The 17123-nt window shown below is 36.5% G+C and overlaps 1 protein-coding gene across 1 annotated transcript in view; it reads left to right on the plus strand.

Moving 5' to 3' along the window:
- The window catches only part of PALS1 (protein associated with LIN7 1, MAGUK p55 family member), a 42200-nt gene extending 27085 nt beyond the window's left edge, over positions 1-15115 (plus strand). The window contains exons 6-16 of the mRNA XM_080396494.1: positions 808-885; positions 1540-1686; positions 2272-2433; positions 5543-5620; positions 6504-6687; positions 7793-7864; positions 8335-8406; positions 9167-9334; positions 10077-10279; positions 11649-11759; positions 13891-15115. Coding sequence (XP_080252620.1) covers positions 808-885; positions 1540-1686; positions 2272-2433; positions 5543-5620; positions 6504-6687; positions 7793-7864; positions 8335-8406; positions 9167-9334; positions 10077-10279; positions 11649-11759; positions 13891-14067 — 1452 coding nt within the window. The 3' untranslated portion in view covers positions 14068-15115. The remainder of the gene's footprint in view (positions 1-807; positions 886-1539; positions 1687-2271; positions 2434-5542; positions 5621-6503; positions 6688-7792; positions 7865-8334; positions 8407-9166; positions 9335-10076; positions 10280-11648; positions 11760-13890) is intronic.
- The last annotated feature ends 2008 nt before the right edge of the window (positions 15116-17123 follow it).

Below are 17123 nucleotides of genomic sequence, written 5' to 3' on the forward strand. Positions count from 1 at the left end.
ATTAGGCCAGAGAATAATGGCTATGGAAAATAGCTTCTACAATTCACCTTCACATAAGGGGGGACTTCCCTGCTCCTGGCTTTCTCTGTAAGCATGCTGGTATTTGCAAGAGATGATGGCAAGGCATGTTTGGTAACTGTATGAGAAGGCAAACCTTTTTTGGCAACTAAAGCTGTTTGAGCAACAGCTGTCCTTGTGTTAATTTGGATTATTTTGGAACCAGCCAAAGAAACCTGGTTTTCTGTGACCTTTTGTAATTTTGCTGAGGCTGGGGCTCCAGGATGCATTGCAAAACCTGTCTTGGAATCTTTGGTCTTGCTGTTAGTGGAAATAGTTTGGGTAAAAATAAACCATCTGCTTTTAAGGAAAAGGGAGACTAGTCATGTTAATGAGAAGTTGGTCCATTTTAAAAGACCCAGCATATTCACATAATAAGACTTCATTGTGACTGATTTCACTATCATGCTCTTTTCCAGAATTTTTTTTTTTGTGTGTGTGTGCATCTTTGTGGTAGCTGATCTCATTGCCAGTCTCTGGTATTGACAAATCTGTGATGCACTGGATACCCATTTAGATTTGGTAGATAATTGCTGAGGCAAGATGTGCTAGAATTATCCTGTGGTCTCATTGCATGTTTTCCTAATTTGTACCAGGTACAGTTCAATCAGCTACTGTAACAGCTATGTGGATGTACTTCACTTTCAGTAAAATGCGTAATGGCAGCTAGGGGTTTGTGCTTCAGTAGGGGAGGGAGGATTGATAAATCACCAGGTAGAGTAAAAGTTTTATTACTTGATTTCTTTTTAGGTACAGAGTGTTTTGAAACCCAGTCACCATAAGGATGGGCAGGAGCTTAACGCTTTGCTGAATGCCCCTCATATGCAGGTAAAACAGTCAAACTTCTAATCCAATGGATGTGATTATTGATGTTGTTTTCAATATCACTTAATTTTTGCAAATGTCTTGGGCTGACTGGGCAAGGACAGATTTTATTCTTCAACTCTATGCAGATCTCTTGATGTGGAGTTTCCCATTTCCAGCAACTAATGGAAACTTCTGATCAAGTGTAGTGCATTATTGTATTCAGCCCTTGTTACATTCTACATGTATTACAGGCTAATTTGCACATAACCAATGTAGCACTAGGTTAGTAGAGGCAGGGGCAACACATGAGCTGCTTTGCTTGTCTATGGGGGTTTTTGAGTAGTCAGTCAGGTACATAGTAAACCAATGCCTCATTGATTGTTTTTTGGATTTGGAGGTTTTTTTAAGGAAGGAGAAGCTGTAAGTACAGTCACAGTTGTGTGTTCAAAATTACTTTTTTATTCTTTTCCAATCTGAAAGGGAGGGTTTAGAGAGCAGTAGGTGCTACATAGCTGTGATAAATTATTTATTTATTTTTTTAATTTCCCGAGTCTGTTTGCAGTATTTGGTGACCTGCAAAGACTGTTCAATTTGCCGAATTTCATTGAACTCTAATTTGTATGCATAATAAAGTGTAAAATTTTCTGTAACTGAGTTGATTTTGTTTAACACTAGGCACTTTTACTGGCTCATGATAAGGTTGCAGAACAAGAAATGCAACCGGAGCCTGTGACAGATGAAAAAATTTATGAGAATGTTGGTGTGTACGGAGGGGAGACAGTTAAAATAGTTCGCATTGAGAAAGCTCGGGATATTCCATTGGTAAGTACTGATACTCCCTCACTTATATGTAAAGGACGTAAGCTTTTCTCTCCTTTGCAGATTGCTATGGAAATTTTGGAATTTGAATGTGGAGGTGATGTTTAACTTGTAAACACTTTCCCTCCCCTCAAAATGAGAATTAGTCATAGACAGTAAACTTTTACATATATATAAAAATATATATCAGTAGCTGTACTACCACTTAAAAATTGTACAACTTCTGTCAGCTTAGGTTTGGACAGGACTTCTTGACAGAAGAAGAACCTTGTGCCAACCATTTGTTTTGGGGTTTTTTTTTAGCAACTGTCATCTTCTATTTTGCATCTTTCAAATAAGTGTGTCCTTAGGAGTATGTTTTTTAAAATAATAATGAACCTTATAATGTGGAGCCATTCAATTCTTCGATCTTTAGTGCAGCTTGAAGAAACTAAGCAGTGTTTTTTAAACTGGAGCACTGAGTGTATGCATTTAAGCTGTTACTTGCATTCCCCTTCAGTATAGTCTCCCACTGGCTTGAAATAAGTATGACAGATGGCTCTGAGTTTCATATATATAATAAATTCAGAATGTGTTGCTGCTACACAGGGTGCTACTGTTCGCAATGAAATGGATTCTGTTATCATTAGCCGAATAGTGAAAGGAGGTGCTGCAGAGAAGAGTGGGCTGTTACATGAAGGAGATGAAGTTCTGGAGATCAATGGCATTGAGATTCGTGGAAAAGATGTTAATGAAGTTTTTGACTTGTTGGTGAGTTGGACATTTCTTGTTTTCCCTGCAGAAAATACCGATTTCATAAGACTGAAGCCTGTTGGTTCTGCTTGTCATTTGTACTCATTAGCAGTAGCTTAAAAGTATTCTGATAGTTAGTGTTTATGTAGAGGGCCATTTCAAGGTGGTTTTTTTTCTGACACATACTAAAAAGTATAATGGCAGTTATCTTCAAAAATGAAGCCTACATATGTGAAGAGTCACGCTAGCATCTTGAGACTTTCTTTTAACTAGTTACAAGAAAAACCTTTAGGTCTGGAAAGCCATGATTTTTCATCTTTGAGTCCACAATTAGTAACATGTGTAGCGCATGATTGTGATTGTGGTGGTGCCTGCATGGGATGGACGTAGTTTTTTTTCATAGCAGCTTATATGATGCTGTGGTTTAGTGTGGTTTAGTCTGGTTTTAGACTGAAACAGTGTTGATAACGCATCAGTGTTTTAGCTGTTGCTGAACAGTGCTTGCACGGTGTCAAGGCCTTTCCTTTCTCACTCTGTCTGCCACCTGCAAGTAGGATGGGAGTGAGCAAGAGCTTGGGAGGGGACACAGCAGGAACAGCTGACCTGGATTGACCACAGTGGTATATCATGCCATTTAACATCATGCTGAGCAATAAAAACTGGGTGGTGAGTGATTGCTTTTGCATCACTTGCGTTTGTGGGGTTTTTTTTTCCCTTTCTCTTACTACACTGTCTTTACTCAGCCCATGAGTTTTTCTTGCTTTTGGTCTTCTGATTCTCTCCCCTGTCCTGCTGGGGAAGTGCAATGAGTGAGGTGTGGTCTGTGCATAGTTGCTGGCTAGGCTTAACCCTCCACAAATTGTATCACATGGGACCTTTACATGACTAGACTTCTTACTCTTTCTCTCCTGATAAAAACCCTTTTGTCTAGCAGTTTTCCAGCATAGATGTCTTTGTGTTTACTACAACTTTACCCTTGATGACAGAATTACACATAATTTCAAAAGCAGCTAGTCAAAACAACAGGCAAGAAATCCATCAGGAACTAGTAAAGGCAGACTTACCCTCTCTCAAAGGCCCAGTGAGGTATAATGTCAAAAACTGGGGATTACTATTATTTTCTGTTGACCGATATTGCTCTGTTATCCTGCTTTTCCCTGGCACCTATTTTTGATCAGTATCCAAGATGGGACACCTGGAACCTGACTATGAATCATTGGTCGGATTGCAGCAGGCAAGACCATTCCGTCAAAGTGAAAACAGATTAAAATCACAGGGTTTTCAAGAAGTTAATTTATAACTTCGATGCAAAACATTGGAAAATAGCCACTAGCATTTATTTAATAGGGTCTTTTGGAGAAAAAAATATTAGTAAATCTCTGAATTACTTAGTGGATATATGCTCTTTAGACAAATCAGAATCAGGACAAAGACCTGGGTTCCGATGTAGGTTGCGTTATTGTAGGAAGAATAGGCAGCAATATCCATAATGAAGTTGTCTCATGCTACAGTAGGACTGTAGTTTTTAATGGACAATTTCCACCCGTAGTTAGATTTTTTTTCCTGAAATGCGCTGTTAAAATTTTTTCAGCTAATGCATGGAATGAGGTCAAGTGGAGGGAAGTAGAGGCAGAAATTTGGGGGGGGGGGTTTGGTTTTCATATTTTTTTTAAAGCCATTTAAAGATTCTCCGAGTTATTTGAAAAGCCTTCAATCTCCTTGTGTGTTTTGGATCAGAGATGTCAGATTCTTCATGTTCTGTAATTGTCTCCTTTGCTGTCTATATTTGTTTTAAAGCCATATTTAACTAATTCCTGTGCTTCTGAAAAAAGTGTTTTGGCAGTTCTCTGCAGAGAGCTTGTTCTGCTCTTGAGCAGCTCCTGCAACTTAGAGGTACAAAATAAAAGATTTAAAACCATGATACATTAACATAAGAGCATTTATTTGCTGAAAATAATTTATTAAAAAAAAGCAACACAAAACTAACCAAACCCAACTTGTATTTTTTTTAAAAAATCATTCATTTATAATAATATTTTTAATTCTTATACGTTGTGTCTTGTACTTTGTAACGTGGAAGTGAGTTTTTAAAATGCTTCAGTCTCCAAAAAATATTTAAAACGAGCACAGGAGAAAGAAATTACTTTCCTTCTTAATTTTGCCTCACCACTTGCTGCTCAAATGATAGTAAACTGCACATGACTTTAGACAAGAGTATTCACACGATCACTGTGAAATTCTATGCATTCCTCATGGACTATGCATGCTGACGGAAAATCATGGATTTTCCTTTCCTGCAGCCTAATCACGTTATGTTCAGTTATGTTTACTTTATTTGAGCCTTAAGTCTGAATTTTTTGAGATACATGCATTTTCTTTGGTTTTATACAATATAAACTGTTGTGTTATAGTTCATGGAATGATGTATAGGAAGTAAGGCACATGTAGACCTTGTCATGGGTTGGTACTTGCATTTTATCTAGATATTCTTTGTGTGCAAACACACTCTGCATACAAAAGTATGCAAACAAGTAAGAATACTTTTAAAGCCAGTATATTTATTATGGTCTACTTTCTTAGTAGGTGTGATTGCAATATTGATACTAAGTACTTTACAGATGCAGAATTGGGGTGTGTGTTAAATTTTTAAACAGTGTTTTGTATACATTAATGATGTTAATAGCATAAAAACATGGTAGAAGTGTTTAGATTTGAGAATACTGTTCCGCTTAAAGCAATTTTAGAAAAGGTGTTTTTTGTATTTTTTCTTCCTAGCATAGATCCACTTGTTGGTATTTTTAAACAGAATATTATTTTCCATTTCTCCTAAGTCACTGCTTGACAGAATTGCAGCTGCTTCATTTCAAATATAAATAGTTTATGTATAATCAAGAATGCTAGGTGTTTAAAATCTGGTATCAACATTTGGCTTTCTAGCCTATCACAGAATCACTGTATCTGTACTGTATCTTTTTAAAACCACGTCAGGGGTAGATGGTGTGCTGTTAAGAACTACTGCCTTTTATGGGAATTGTTGAAGTATTTTCTGAAATATGTTGTTTATTAAAATTCTTAACTTTAAGCCATATTTTGATACTATATATGAAGAGTCTATTTTTTGTCGCAGGCTGACATGCATGGTACTCTGACCTTTGTATTGATTCCCAGTCAGCAGAGCAAGCCACCTCCTGCAAAGGAGACAGTTGTAAGTAGCCCTACATAAGTTCTTGAGCTTGGTGATACATAACTTGTTTTACCAGTATTGTGTAGAAAGTTCTTATCTAGGTCTGTTACATTGTGGAACAAAACAAAAACCTAATAGTTTAAATTGGTTTAATTGTTACCAGATTAACACCTGTAATAACTGTTGAAAATGATTGATGGTGATAAGCTAAAACTTTTAGTATGATGTTTAACTCTGTTTCTAAAGTAACAAGAAATTATAAAAGCCTGTGCTTATGAATTTCTATTTCAAAATTCCCAATTTCTCTATTAAAAAAAAAAAGTGAATTGATGGAACTTGCTACTGTGCTTTGGAAGGAAAAGATTGCATACTGGAAAATTTGTTCATTACCTTTTTAACTAACATACTTTTATTGAGACAGCTTTAACAGTATGAAGAAAGAATGCACTGATTTATCACAGCTAAACAAAAGCATTAATGGTTGGTGACAAAGTAAAACATTTTACTAGTGAAACTTCACCTAAAGCCTAGCAAATGGGTGTCAATCTGTGTATTTATTTGGGCTTTTAAACAATTCTGAATATCTCTGATACTTGTTGAATGCAAAGAACTTAAATTGGTAGTTCAGGGATTTTTGCCTCCTAAAATGGTGAGGAAATTGCATAGACTTTAGAATTAGCAACTTAAATTCAGGCCTTCACCTCGAACCTAGCACAATTGTGTTTTGTCCATTGCTAACCTAGGTAAAGATTCCATTTCCATTATCTCCTGTATGCCCCAGATGAAGTTTCTATTTTATAAAATCTTGGAGTTTTTATATATCGGAGCTCCATTGCAATCACAGGAAGATGGGGTGTCATTCTTCAGAAGTCACAGGTCATTTTTTGCATTTGATCTCCCACAGATACATGTGAAAGCACATTTTGACTATGATCCCTCTGATGACCCTTATGTACCCTGCCGAGAGTTAGGCTTATCTTTTCAAAAAGGAGATATACTTCATGTGATCAGCCAAGAAGATCCAAACTGGTGGCAGGCTTACAGAGATGGAGACGAAGATAATCAGCCACTGGCAGGCCTCATCCCTGGTAAATAAAGCTCTAGAAAAAGCTTGATAGCCAGCTCTTCCCATAGCTACAGGAACAATATCCTGGTTTTCAAAGACTTGTGTACCCTTAAATATCCATTGCCTTAAATATCTCTGACCTTGGACCTTTTGCAACAGACCCTACTGTTGGTTATGTAATTTGCTTTACTGAAAAGGTTGACCCTTTAGAGGCATCACCATGTATAGATATTAAATGCAGAGTAAAGCTACGGCTTCCACTGCGGTTCACTTTTCAAGAGCTACTCACCCCTTGTGTTACTCCTCCATCCTGGGGACTCTGTGGATTCAAGTTCCCTCTGCTGGTTACAGCAGAGATGTGGGCCCTCCGTCTGCCTGTTCTCTGGTCGTGGGAGCAGCCCTTAGGTTTCTTACTATATCAAGTAGCCAATTTGAAAAACGTATCTTTTCCGTGGTGACTTTTCTCCATGTTTTCACCTAGCAATGAGCTCAGTTGTAACAGTCATGCTTCCTTTCTAACTGCTGGGGTCCTTTGAGTAATGGGGTTTTCAGACATTGAAGTCCGTATATAATTTTTGCATTGAAATGTGTACTGCACTCTAGTCCATTAAAGGTCTGCTGATCTGTTAAACACAGTGAAAAAAATACTTTTCAAATTCTGTAGATTATCATACTGTTACTTTATGATATTTGAGTAAGTTGAGAGGAATACTGATTTAAATATAGGCTAGTCTTTTTCAAGCTGAAGTTCAAAATATTTAGAATAAATAGAATGCGTTTAACATACAAAAATAATTAGAAAACCATGTCATCATAGTGGGGAAATGTAGTCTTTCCAGTAGTTTGAATTTTCTGGGCAAAACTGTCCAGAATAGTACAAATGCTCTGCAAGTCTTTCTCAATGAATGTATTTTTTAAGCAATAAAGAAACTTCCAAGCAATTCTAGTTTCTCTTTCTAAAAATTAATTTATCTTTTAAAATTTCTTCTATGTTGTATTCTACTAGAACCTTCAGAGATGTAAAAGCTTAGGAAAAAGTAAAATGAGTAAGTAATTACAAAAAAAGTATGGAAATAGTTTCTAAATGTTAACTGCTTTTGTACTTTTTTTTTTTTAAATACATTAAGGAAAAAGTTTTCAACAGCAAAGAGAAGCAATGAAGCAAACCATAGAAGAAGACAAGGAGCCAGAAAAATCAGGTTGGATATATTCTTTCCAAGGGAAAAAAAAAAAAAAACCTAACTTTTATAAAGGTGCTCATTTTTGATATCTGGAACCTTGTGATTGTGGAGTTGTAGTAAATTCTTCCTTTTTTTGTAATACAAGTGGGATGACTCTTTGAAATTCTTCATGTAAATACAAATGTGAATTTAGCACTTCATTGTATAAATCACATGATTTTTTTCATAACCATGTGCAATGTAATTAGGATGATGTAGGCGAATTTGGAAAGCCCCTTTCTTCTTAAAGAATCTGATCTGCCATGACTCAGTTTCTAAGTCCTTGGCTTGCAACATTTGCTTAATACACCAAACTGTTTTAATGAACTGAAAAATATGACATGTTTTCAAAATTGCAGAATAAATTCTCTACTTTAAAAATCCAAATACTGAGACAGGAAGCTTTTTACTGTATGGTATTTGATTGTGTTGATTTTTATTTTGGTTAGGAAAGCTCTGGTGTGCGAAGAAAAACAAAAAGAAACGGAAAAAGGTTTTATACAATGCAAATAAAAATGATGGTAAGCAACATCTTTGGCACACTGTGCACTTACAAGCAACTGTAAAAGATTCTACAAATAGCCTGGTGAAAAGAATGTTGAACTTCAGGATATGATGTTAGAAATACTGCCTTGTGATGTTCTGTGTGGGAGCAGTAGTGTGGTTTGTAGCAGCGTTTAGTGAAAGATCTAAAAAAGGTGGCGGGATTTGTAAGGTCGTTTAGTGTCTTTAATAAAGACTAGATGATAGTGGTAAAAAAAAAAAACAAACAAAAAAACACCACAACAAAACAGATTTTTAGGCGTGGAAGCACTCTCAGTTTTTCAATGATGAACCAATTTATTACGTTTTTTACTATCATCTCACTCTGCATAATTAAGTTTAGTAAATGGAAACTTTCTCCAGAGAGAGTTTGTAGACTATTTATATTATATTCTTACAAAAGTACTTTGGGATTGGGATGTTGATTTTTGTTGTTGTTGGGTAGAGGGTGTTATTCTTGTACTAGAAACTTGTTCCTTGGCAAGAAAATTGTTTCCTGAGTTTACGCTGCTACTAATAGCAGTAGTAAGTGGAAACACATTTTCTTTCTCAAGAAGTTGGGGGGAACCTCATCTTATTGGGCAAGTGATGATCTTTGGGGTTCTGTTGCTTTGATGCCTTGCAGTTACATACTGTGCAGAGAGTCAGGAACTGCCTGAAACTTGATACTGCATGACAGGCAATACATGCAACTAGCAGTAAAGTACATTGTGACTATTTTACTGTTTCTCTCTCAAGATTATGACAATGAGGAGATTTTGACTTATGAGGAAATGTCACTGTATCATCAACCAGCAAACAGGAAACGGCCTATTGTTCTGATCGGCCCACAGAATTGCGGCCAAAATGAATTGCGACAGAGACTTATGAATAACGAAGTGGATCGCTTTGCCTCTGCAGTTCCCCGTAAGTTTGACAGGCAGATAGGCTTGCTTATTCTAAACGTTGTCTGCAGACAAATCTTCTTGTGTTGAAGATGGTAATTAAGAGTTTGGGGGTTTTGAGCAGATTATAATCAACTGTTGGACAAGTAATGTTACATCTTCTGTGGCAAAAAGGAGTTTTGGTAAGTTAATGCAAATCCAGTGTCCCAACACAGTGTAATAGAGGCATTATAAGACAGGCATATACTCCAGTATGAATAAAATTGGAGTGAGTTACAGAAGTTTAGAACGGTAACTGGTACATTGGTCATAGAATTTTTAACCTATGTGTCGTGCATAAATGAGAACTTGGGCGGGTTTAGTGCCTTCCCAAACCATTTACATTTCAGTGAATTGTGTATTTTAAATATCTAATGTACTCTAGATTAGGTTTACAAATAGCGTAGCAATATAATTTGTTACAAACAACTAATAGCTGTTTTCACATTCAGAATGCAGCTGCACAGGTGAAACTCTTCCTTTCTTAGATGACTATTTTTCTTCTAGATAATGTAAACAGGAACTCTAAATGTAGGTTCAGCCTTTGGCAACTTAATCTGAGTAGGGATATTTATTGTAGAAAATAAAATACTTATATTTCTTGGATATTTGATAAGCCTTTTTTTGCTTGGTTAACCAGATATCTCCTGAGAGAATACTTATTTCTCTTGATTTCTACAGGTGTATCACTGTCTTGATTTCGTTTTTGTTACTCTCGTTTGTAGATACTACTCGGAGCAGGCGAGAGACTGAAGTAGCTGGCAGGGATTACCATTTTATTTCCCGACAGGCATTTGAGAGTGACATAGCTGCAGGGAAGTTCATTGAATATGGAGAGTTTGAAAAGAACCTTTATGGTACTAGCATAGACTCTGTGCGGCAAGTAATCAACTCTGGCAAGATATGTCTTTTAAATCTTCATACCCAGGTATGGCAAAGCTGTCGCCTGTTGTGTGTTAGTTGTAGAACCTGCTATGAAAATCTAGAGAGCTATGTTTGGTTTATATAAAATGAATCTGTTTTCAAGGTCCACTTTCATGTCTGTTCCAAGTTTTCTTTTGGTAGTGTTCACTTGACTCTAGAGTGTTACGAATACAGCCTTCTTGTTCCTTGTTTGAAAATATATACATCATTTGTATCTGTGCCAAAGGTAGTACGGGTTTTGGTTTCTAGATACTTGAAGCTAGCGAGAGCTATCTGAATCGAAAAATTAAGATTTGTGTGTCTCGGTCTTCCAATTACTCTGTGAGCTCTGAGGTTTTTGATAATGGAGAGGAAGTTGTTTGTGATTATATTTGAAAGCTGCGGTTTGGGAAAGTTTAGGCAGTTCCATAACAGACAGGATTAAAGTACATCACATCAACAGTATTGAAAAACTCTTTAGTTTTATCCTTTTGATTATGGAGAAGAGACAAACTATGCATACAGACCTCAGATTGATTGGAAATTTAATCAAATGCAGGAAGAGGCAGAGTCCTGGAACACAGTCTGTTTTCTAATACGTAGGCTATGTGTGAGGTCTGATGCTGTTGTAGATGCTGCAAAAGAAACCCTAAAACTGACATATCAGTAAAGTCTGGTAGTACTGAAGCTGAAAATAGCCATCACCAGTGGGACTGTGTGATACTTTGTTAGAATGGCTCATGGGTATTGCAAAACATGTGATGAGATGACAATTCGTAACACTTTGAAAATGGATCTAATTCAGTGGTTATAAAAATCTGTATCAGAAGCAGGTTGTTTGTCCTGAGACACATAGAAGGAACCTTTTGGAAAAACTGAACTACAGTTTGGTTGTTCTTATTTCCTGTCACGTAGTATAAATGTAACCTGCCAAAAAAATATGCTAAGCATACAGTAGTAGTGCATCTGATACCTTGTATTTTAATCTTCAAAATGGAAAAGGTTAAACTAGTACTTAAAGACTCTTCTCTCTGTCAAAGCTGATTTCTTACAATTAGCATTGTAAGAAAACTTGTTTCAATGTGGGTGACTTTTTTTTTTGCTTTTGGATACTAAAGTTCCTTCAGTTTAGTTATGAAGAATATTTTTGAACAAAAATAAATGTTTGGGTTCTGTGAAGGTGAATAATGTTGGAATAACAGTTTTGTAGGAAATGGTGACTGAACTCTGTGATGGTAATACTGTTACAATTAATTATGTGGCTGTTAATATATTATACAATTGTCATTGTGTTTGAAGAGTATATTGTCAATTATGGCATGTGAATAATGCATCATTAAGTGCCCTTTTCATGGTTGGAACTGTTAAATAATTAATAAATTCTGTTTCTGCAGTCATTGAAAACACTACGTAATTCTGACTTGAAGCCATATATTATATTTGTTGCACCACCTTCACAAGAGAGATTACGTGCTTTGTTGGCCAAAGAAGGGAAAAACCCAAAGGTAATGTGTCTAACACTTCTTTTGAAAACACGTTTTTAGTAAATACATTCCTATATTCTTTGGAATTGGGAGATGGTAACGGTACTGACAATATATGGGAAGCAACACAGTTGAGATGTGTGCTCCAGGTTAACAGGCAGACCATACTAAGGGAATGGCTCAGGATGCTTTTGCTTCAATGGAATGTGAGAGGTATGAGGCAAGGGAATCCACTGTTAATTCAGTAGTCCTGGGGCATAGTGCCTCAGTTGGGGTCCTTGTGTTTGGGTACAAAAATATGACTCTTTATTTCAAAACTGTGGAAACCCCAACTTTGTCTTCAAGTAAACCTGAGAATAATTCTAGGGAGCAAATGATTAATTATTTTTCTTTTGAGAACTTACCTGCCTATGGAAAAAACATTTACTTGAAAACATACTCCAAATATCTTCAGATAAAGCTATTTTAGTGCTTTATCCTGTAGGATCACTTTTCATGTTTCAACTAGTCATGTCAAGATCTTAGCTTATCCAGTTCAGATCATTTAGTTAATGTGAAATTAGTTCTGCAGAACAGAATTGAAACCCACAGATTAAACCAGAACATCTGAAAGCCCAGAAAATGCCCTTAGCAGCTTATGAGATACGATGTGCTTGTTTAGGATAATGAAATATGTTGACCTTCAGCTTTTTAGCTGAAACCTACACTACAGTGGTTGGTGGGAGCACTTTGCCACCATAGTATCTTCAGAGTACTAATGGAACATAATGCAGTTCATACTGAGGAAGAACAGTTTTCCCAGCATAACTCAAAGGGACTCCTGATATGGCTGTTGGTCAGGAATCTTACCTCACTATGTTCTATGGCTGTGCTGTTTTCCTCTCTTTGTTTGATGCAAGAGGGATGTATTTGCCTGAATTCAAGATCTGAAAGTCTGTTGAAGTCCAAGTCTTGAGAGGGATTTCTTTTTTCTTCCCCACCCCCCTGAGTCAAATATAGTCATAGTCTTTAAATGGACATGTTCCTCCTTCATGGCTATGCAATGAATGAAACTATTCTATATAAATATTTCATCTTATGTATGTCCTCGTTTTTTATTGCAATAATCAAGGAATCCATTTGCAATACAAACTAATATACTGTCATTGGTGTTGAACTATACCTGTTCTCTTTCTGATTAATTGTATTGGAGTTGTATTTATTTCATTTGGGTAAACACTTCGTGTTAAACCCCCCTTCCTCTGATAAAGAAAAGGGTATATACAGGCATACATGCAAGAAATGGCTTTGTTTTTCTTAAGTGTAGGTAACACCTAGAAAAAAAAATCTTGAAGGCTTGAAGGTCTCTTTTGAAAATATCCTCTTTAGAAAATTATCTCCAAAATTACACCTGAATATTCCTTTATAAAATGCAAAAATAAGCTGCAGAAAAGAAAAATAAACATGCTTTTAGAATCCATGTAAAAACATTCTGAAGTAAAACAAATGATTTCTACTTCTCCTTTTGCATCCTTTGTCTACATGTGCCAGCGCTCTTGCTTTTTGACATACTCTATTCAGCTCCGAAATAGTTTTCCATTTTTCTGCAATGTCATTTACCTGATGCTGTAGCGATTTGATCAACTTAAATATATAGCTCTCAGTGCAGCTCTCAGTGCTGTTTATTAAAATACTTCACTCTGTGATAGCCATTGCCTTTGTTGGCTGTTTGGTGTTTGCGGTGCTACATCTTCAGAGGAATGTTGTCTTCTACACCATTCACATTTTCTCTCACACTATCTCTGCCATCTCCAGTCTTTTTCAGAATGATAATGGGTTTAGCAATGTAATTGTTTTTCAGAAACATGCTTTAAGAGCCTCAGTAAGATGAATGTCATAAAATGAGCAGTGCTAGATCATCTTAATTTACTTCAGTCTGGGCCAGTTATTTACTGTTTGCCATTTATGGCCAATCAGGAAGGACTGCCTTGAGTGCCGTCACCCTTCAAATGTGTGTCACAGTTCAGTGTTGTAAACTGTTCAACAGCTGATAGCAATACCATGAAAACTTGCGTAAAAAACTTTTCTTGAGTCAGGTGGTTACCTTTCCCTGCACTGCTGCTGCGGCGTAGAGGCTTACAGGCATACACTAATGCTCTGTTTCTGATTGCAGCCAGAAGAGCTGAGAGAAATCATAGAGAAGACGAGGGAGATGGAACAGAACAATGGCCACTACTTTGACACAGCAATTGTGAATTCTGATCTTGATAAGGCGTATCAGGAGTTACTTCGGTTAATAAACAAACTCGACACAGAACCCCAGTGGGTGCCCTCTACCTGGCTACGATGAGAGAGTAATTTCAAGGGACAAATGGACTTCAATCTAGTAATCTCTCCAAGGAGATCGCGTGTAGGTCTGCCCAATTCTAGTATAAATGCATGTGAGCCCTAGACCTCAGTGGCTGCTGCATCCTTTGCCAGTGGAATTGCGTATTACTGGAAAAATACGCTAATCAGCTTGTGAGCCGATTTAACTGATGTAAAGATTGTCCAAGTCTTCTTTCTCTGTGGTCTAGAAATGGAGACCTTGTCAGTACTAAATTCTAAAGCTTTAGATAGATTTTTCTAGCAACTACTTTTATACATAAATCTACCCTTTTTTACCTAGAATCACCCTTATGAAATCAAAGTATATGTGTGTGTATATACAGTCCATGCTGTCACATAGTTATAAATATGAATGTTATTTAACACTTAACTTAATGACTTTGTGGGATGTGATGGTAGTTCAGGAGCATATTTCCACAGATCATTGGGCAGAGAAATAAATGTACACATGAAAAACATTAATATGAGAAATCTCTCCTGTTCAAAAAATAACCAGAATGAAGATGCTGCTCTGGTCTGGAGCTGCCCTGTGAGCTTTAGTTAATATTTTAATTCTCAAACATTCCACTTTCTAATAGCACTGTAATTGGAAAATGTGTATAATGTAAATATTTCAATCCTTGTGTCTTTTTAGTCAGACTTTTTAAATCAGATTTGACTGCACATTCTTTTAGGTCCAATCAAAGATGAATATTATATTGATCTTTTAGATGTGATATTTTTATGGAATTTTCTTTAAAACATATTGACTGATGTGAGCCGCTGTTTTCCACAGATCTGTAGAAATATTTAGAAAGGCAGAGGTTATATTTTTGTGAAGAATATATAGTTATAAGACATGCCGCTTAAAAATCAACTTAAGTTCTCATGTTTTATAACAGCATACTGACTAAAACAGACTGATGTGCTGAACATTGGAAGATAGTGGGGTTTTTTAATCTCTGCAAATGGTTCATCTTGTGGCTGTTGGTCTAATGGATAACTAACTGGAATTAAAATAGCTGAATGTAGCTACTGTTATAAATGAGTGTTGTCATTCACTAGCTAACATACTGTCCTGCATTTGCTCAGTACTGCAGTGAAAGTATGTGTAAAACACTGGTAACTGACTGAGAAGTCACAAGAAAGGGGAATATTTGTAGTGGTTAGAGCAAACAGAAAACTCAAAACAAATGAATGAAAGGCTAGGTCTGTTTGTATCCTAGTTGTGTTCTGCAAAGCAGATGGGAGCATTCTGCATCCTCAAATGATTCTGAGCTGTGAAGGTTTAACTACTAAGGTTATGCATGTGCAGTAGGGCTGTTCTGTTGCTGAAGCTAACTAAATAGTAGTATCTTGGCTGTTCTGGTTTCAAATAGCACAAAGAACCTTGACTGTGAATATCTCAATTTTAGCCATGGTGTTTTCTTTTGTTCCTACAGGTAAAACACTGGAGTTAGGTCAATGTGTAGTTCACTCCTGTATAATGTTGAAGGATGAAAAAGTAGTTAATTTTTTCCATTCTGTCTTGCATATATTCTTTCTTCAAATGTTATGGAACAAATTCACACCCATAGTTAGAGAGCTGAAAGTATAGAGCAGGTAAAACCAAAATTGTCAGATAACCTAGTTACTGAACTAACACTCAGTACGTTTTTGTATTGGAAAATGGAAGTATAGAGTGCATTCCTGTCTTGTTAAAAGCAAAATTATTTGCTGGTTGAACTAGTATTTAGGGCTGAAAAACAATTAAGAAATTAGTGGGGATGAGTAATGACCCTTCAGAAAGAAAAGGAGTTGGAAACTGTATCTTTAGTTTAATTCAGAAATAATAACATGCTAGTTGTTGGCCCAAGGACTGGGTATTCAAAATAATGGCTTTTTTGCCTCACATTGCAGGCATATTCTCTGTTTAATCCATAGGTTATGACAACTACAGTGTTCAGGTATAGTGGATAAGGCAGTGTTTCATAGATGACAAAATATTGTATTAATTCTTCTAAGAAAAATTATTGTAGATATATTAGGCTTTCTGGTATTGACTGTTTCATAGCTGGACAAGAAGGTGGAAAGCAGAGCAGTAAAACGTTCATTTAAGGGTAATCTAGCTCAGCTACATAGGTACTGTCCAAATTCTTGCAGTCACAATCGCCTCAGGATGGTTGCTGAACCCCCTTAGGTATTCAGCATTCATAGGAAGTGTCAGTCACAGTAATTCATGCCATTAATGTATTTGACTAACGTTTGTCTCTGAGTTTTTCTGAAATTGTGCACAGAAGCTGTTTTTATACAAATATGCTTTTGAATGTAGACTTAAAGAATGTTGCTTGAAGTTTAGCTCTACTCCCTTAATTCCCAAGGCACACAGTACTCACTGACATCCATGTAGAGAGGTGCTATGATAGTCTATAACCGATGTTAGCTTTGTCTCCTGCTGAAAGGGAAGTCTTGAGCAGCACTGCAAAATGTACCTGGCTGTCCATCTGCTGCTGCCAGCTTGGACCTGGAACTACCTTCCGTAAGAAATTATTCTGTCTTCTTTAATGAATGTGTGTTGATTCCCCTGACAGTAAAAGAAAATATGCAAACTTGACTAGTGAAACGCTTCAACCTTATCACAGCCTTTGTACTGAGCTGTATCAGACTGAAATGGGGGGTGTCTGCAATTTTACCAGTCCAGATTTAACTAAAAATAACTGCTAGCTGAATTGCATGAAAGATTTTTTGGAATGTAATTATATGTGACTTTTTTTAAATGTAAGATGGGGGTGGTTAATGCCTTAAGTAATTAAGGTAACTTTGAGACCTGTGGTTAGCCTCACATTGTACTTTTAGATGTGTATCTGCACTCTGTATTTCGAGACATCATGAACTGCACACTAATGTAAAAATGTAAAATATTTCTAAATTTAAAATAAATCACTGTACAATTTTACTTCTTGTAGTGGATCTCGGGAGTCTTCTTTCTGCCATTTTGCTGAATGCGTGAAAGATGCTGTGACCCATCAGTGCCCTCGAGGACGTTCTCTCTTCCTTCTG

Source organism: Falco punctatus (assembly GCF_963210335.1).
Source record: "Falco punctatus genome assembly, chromosome: 7".
NCBI lineage: Eukaryota > Metazoa > Chordata > Aves > Falconiformes > Falconidae > Falco > Falco punctatus.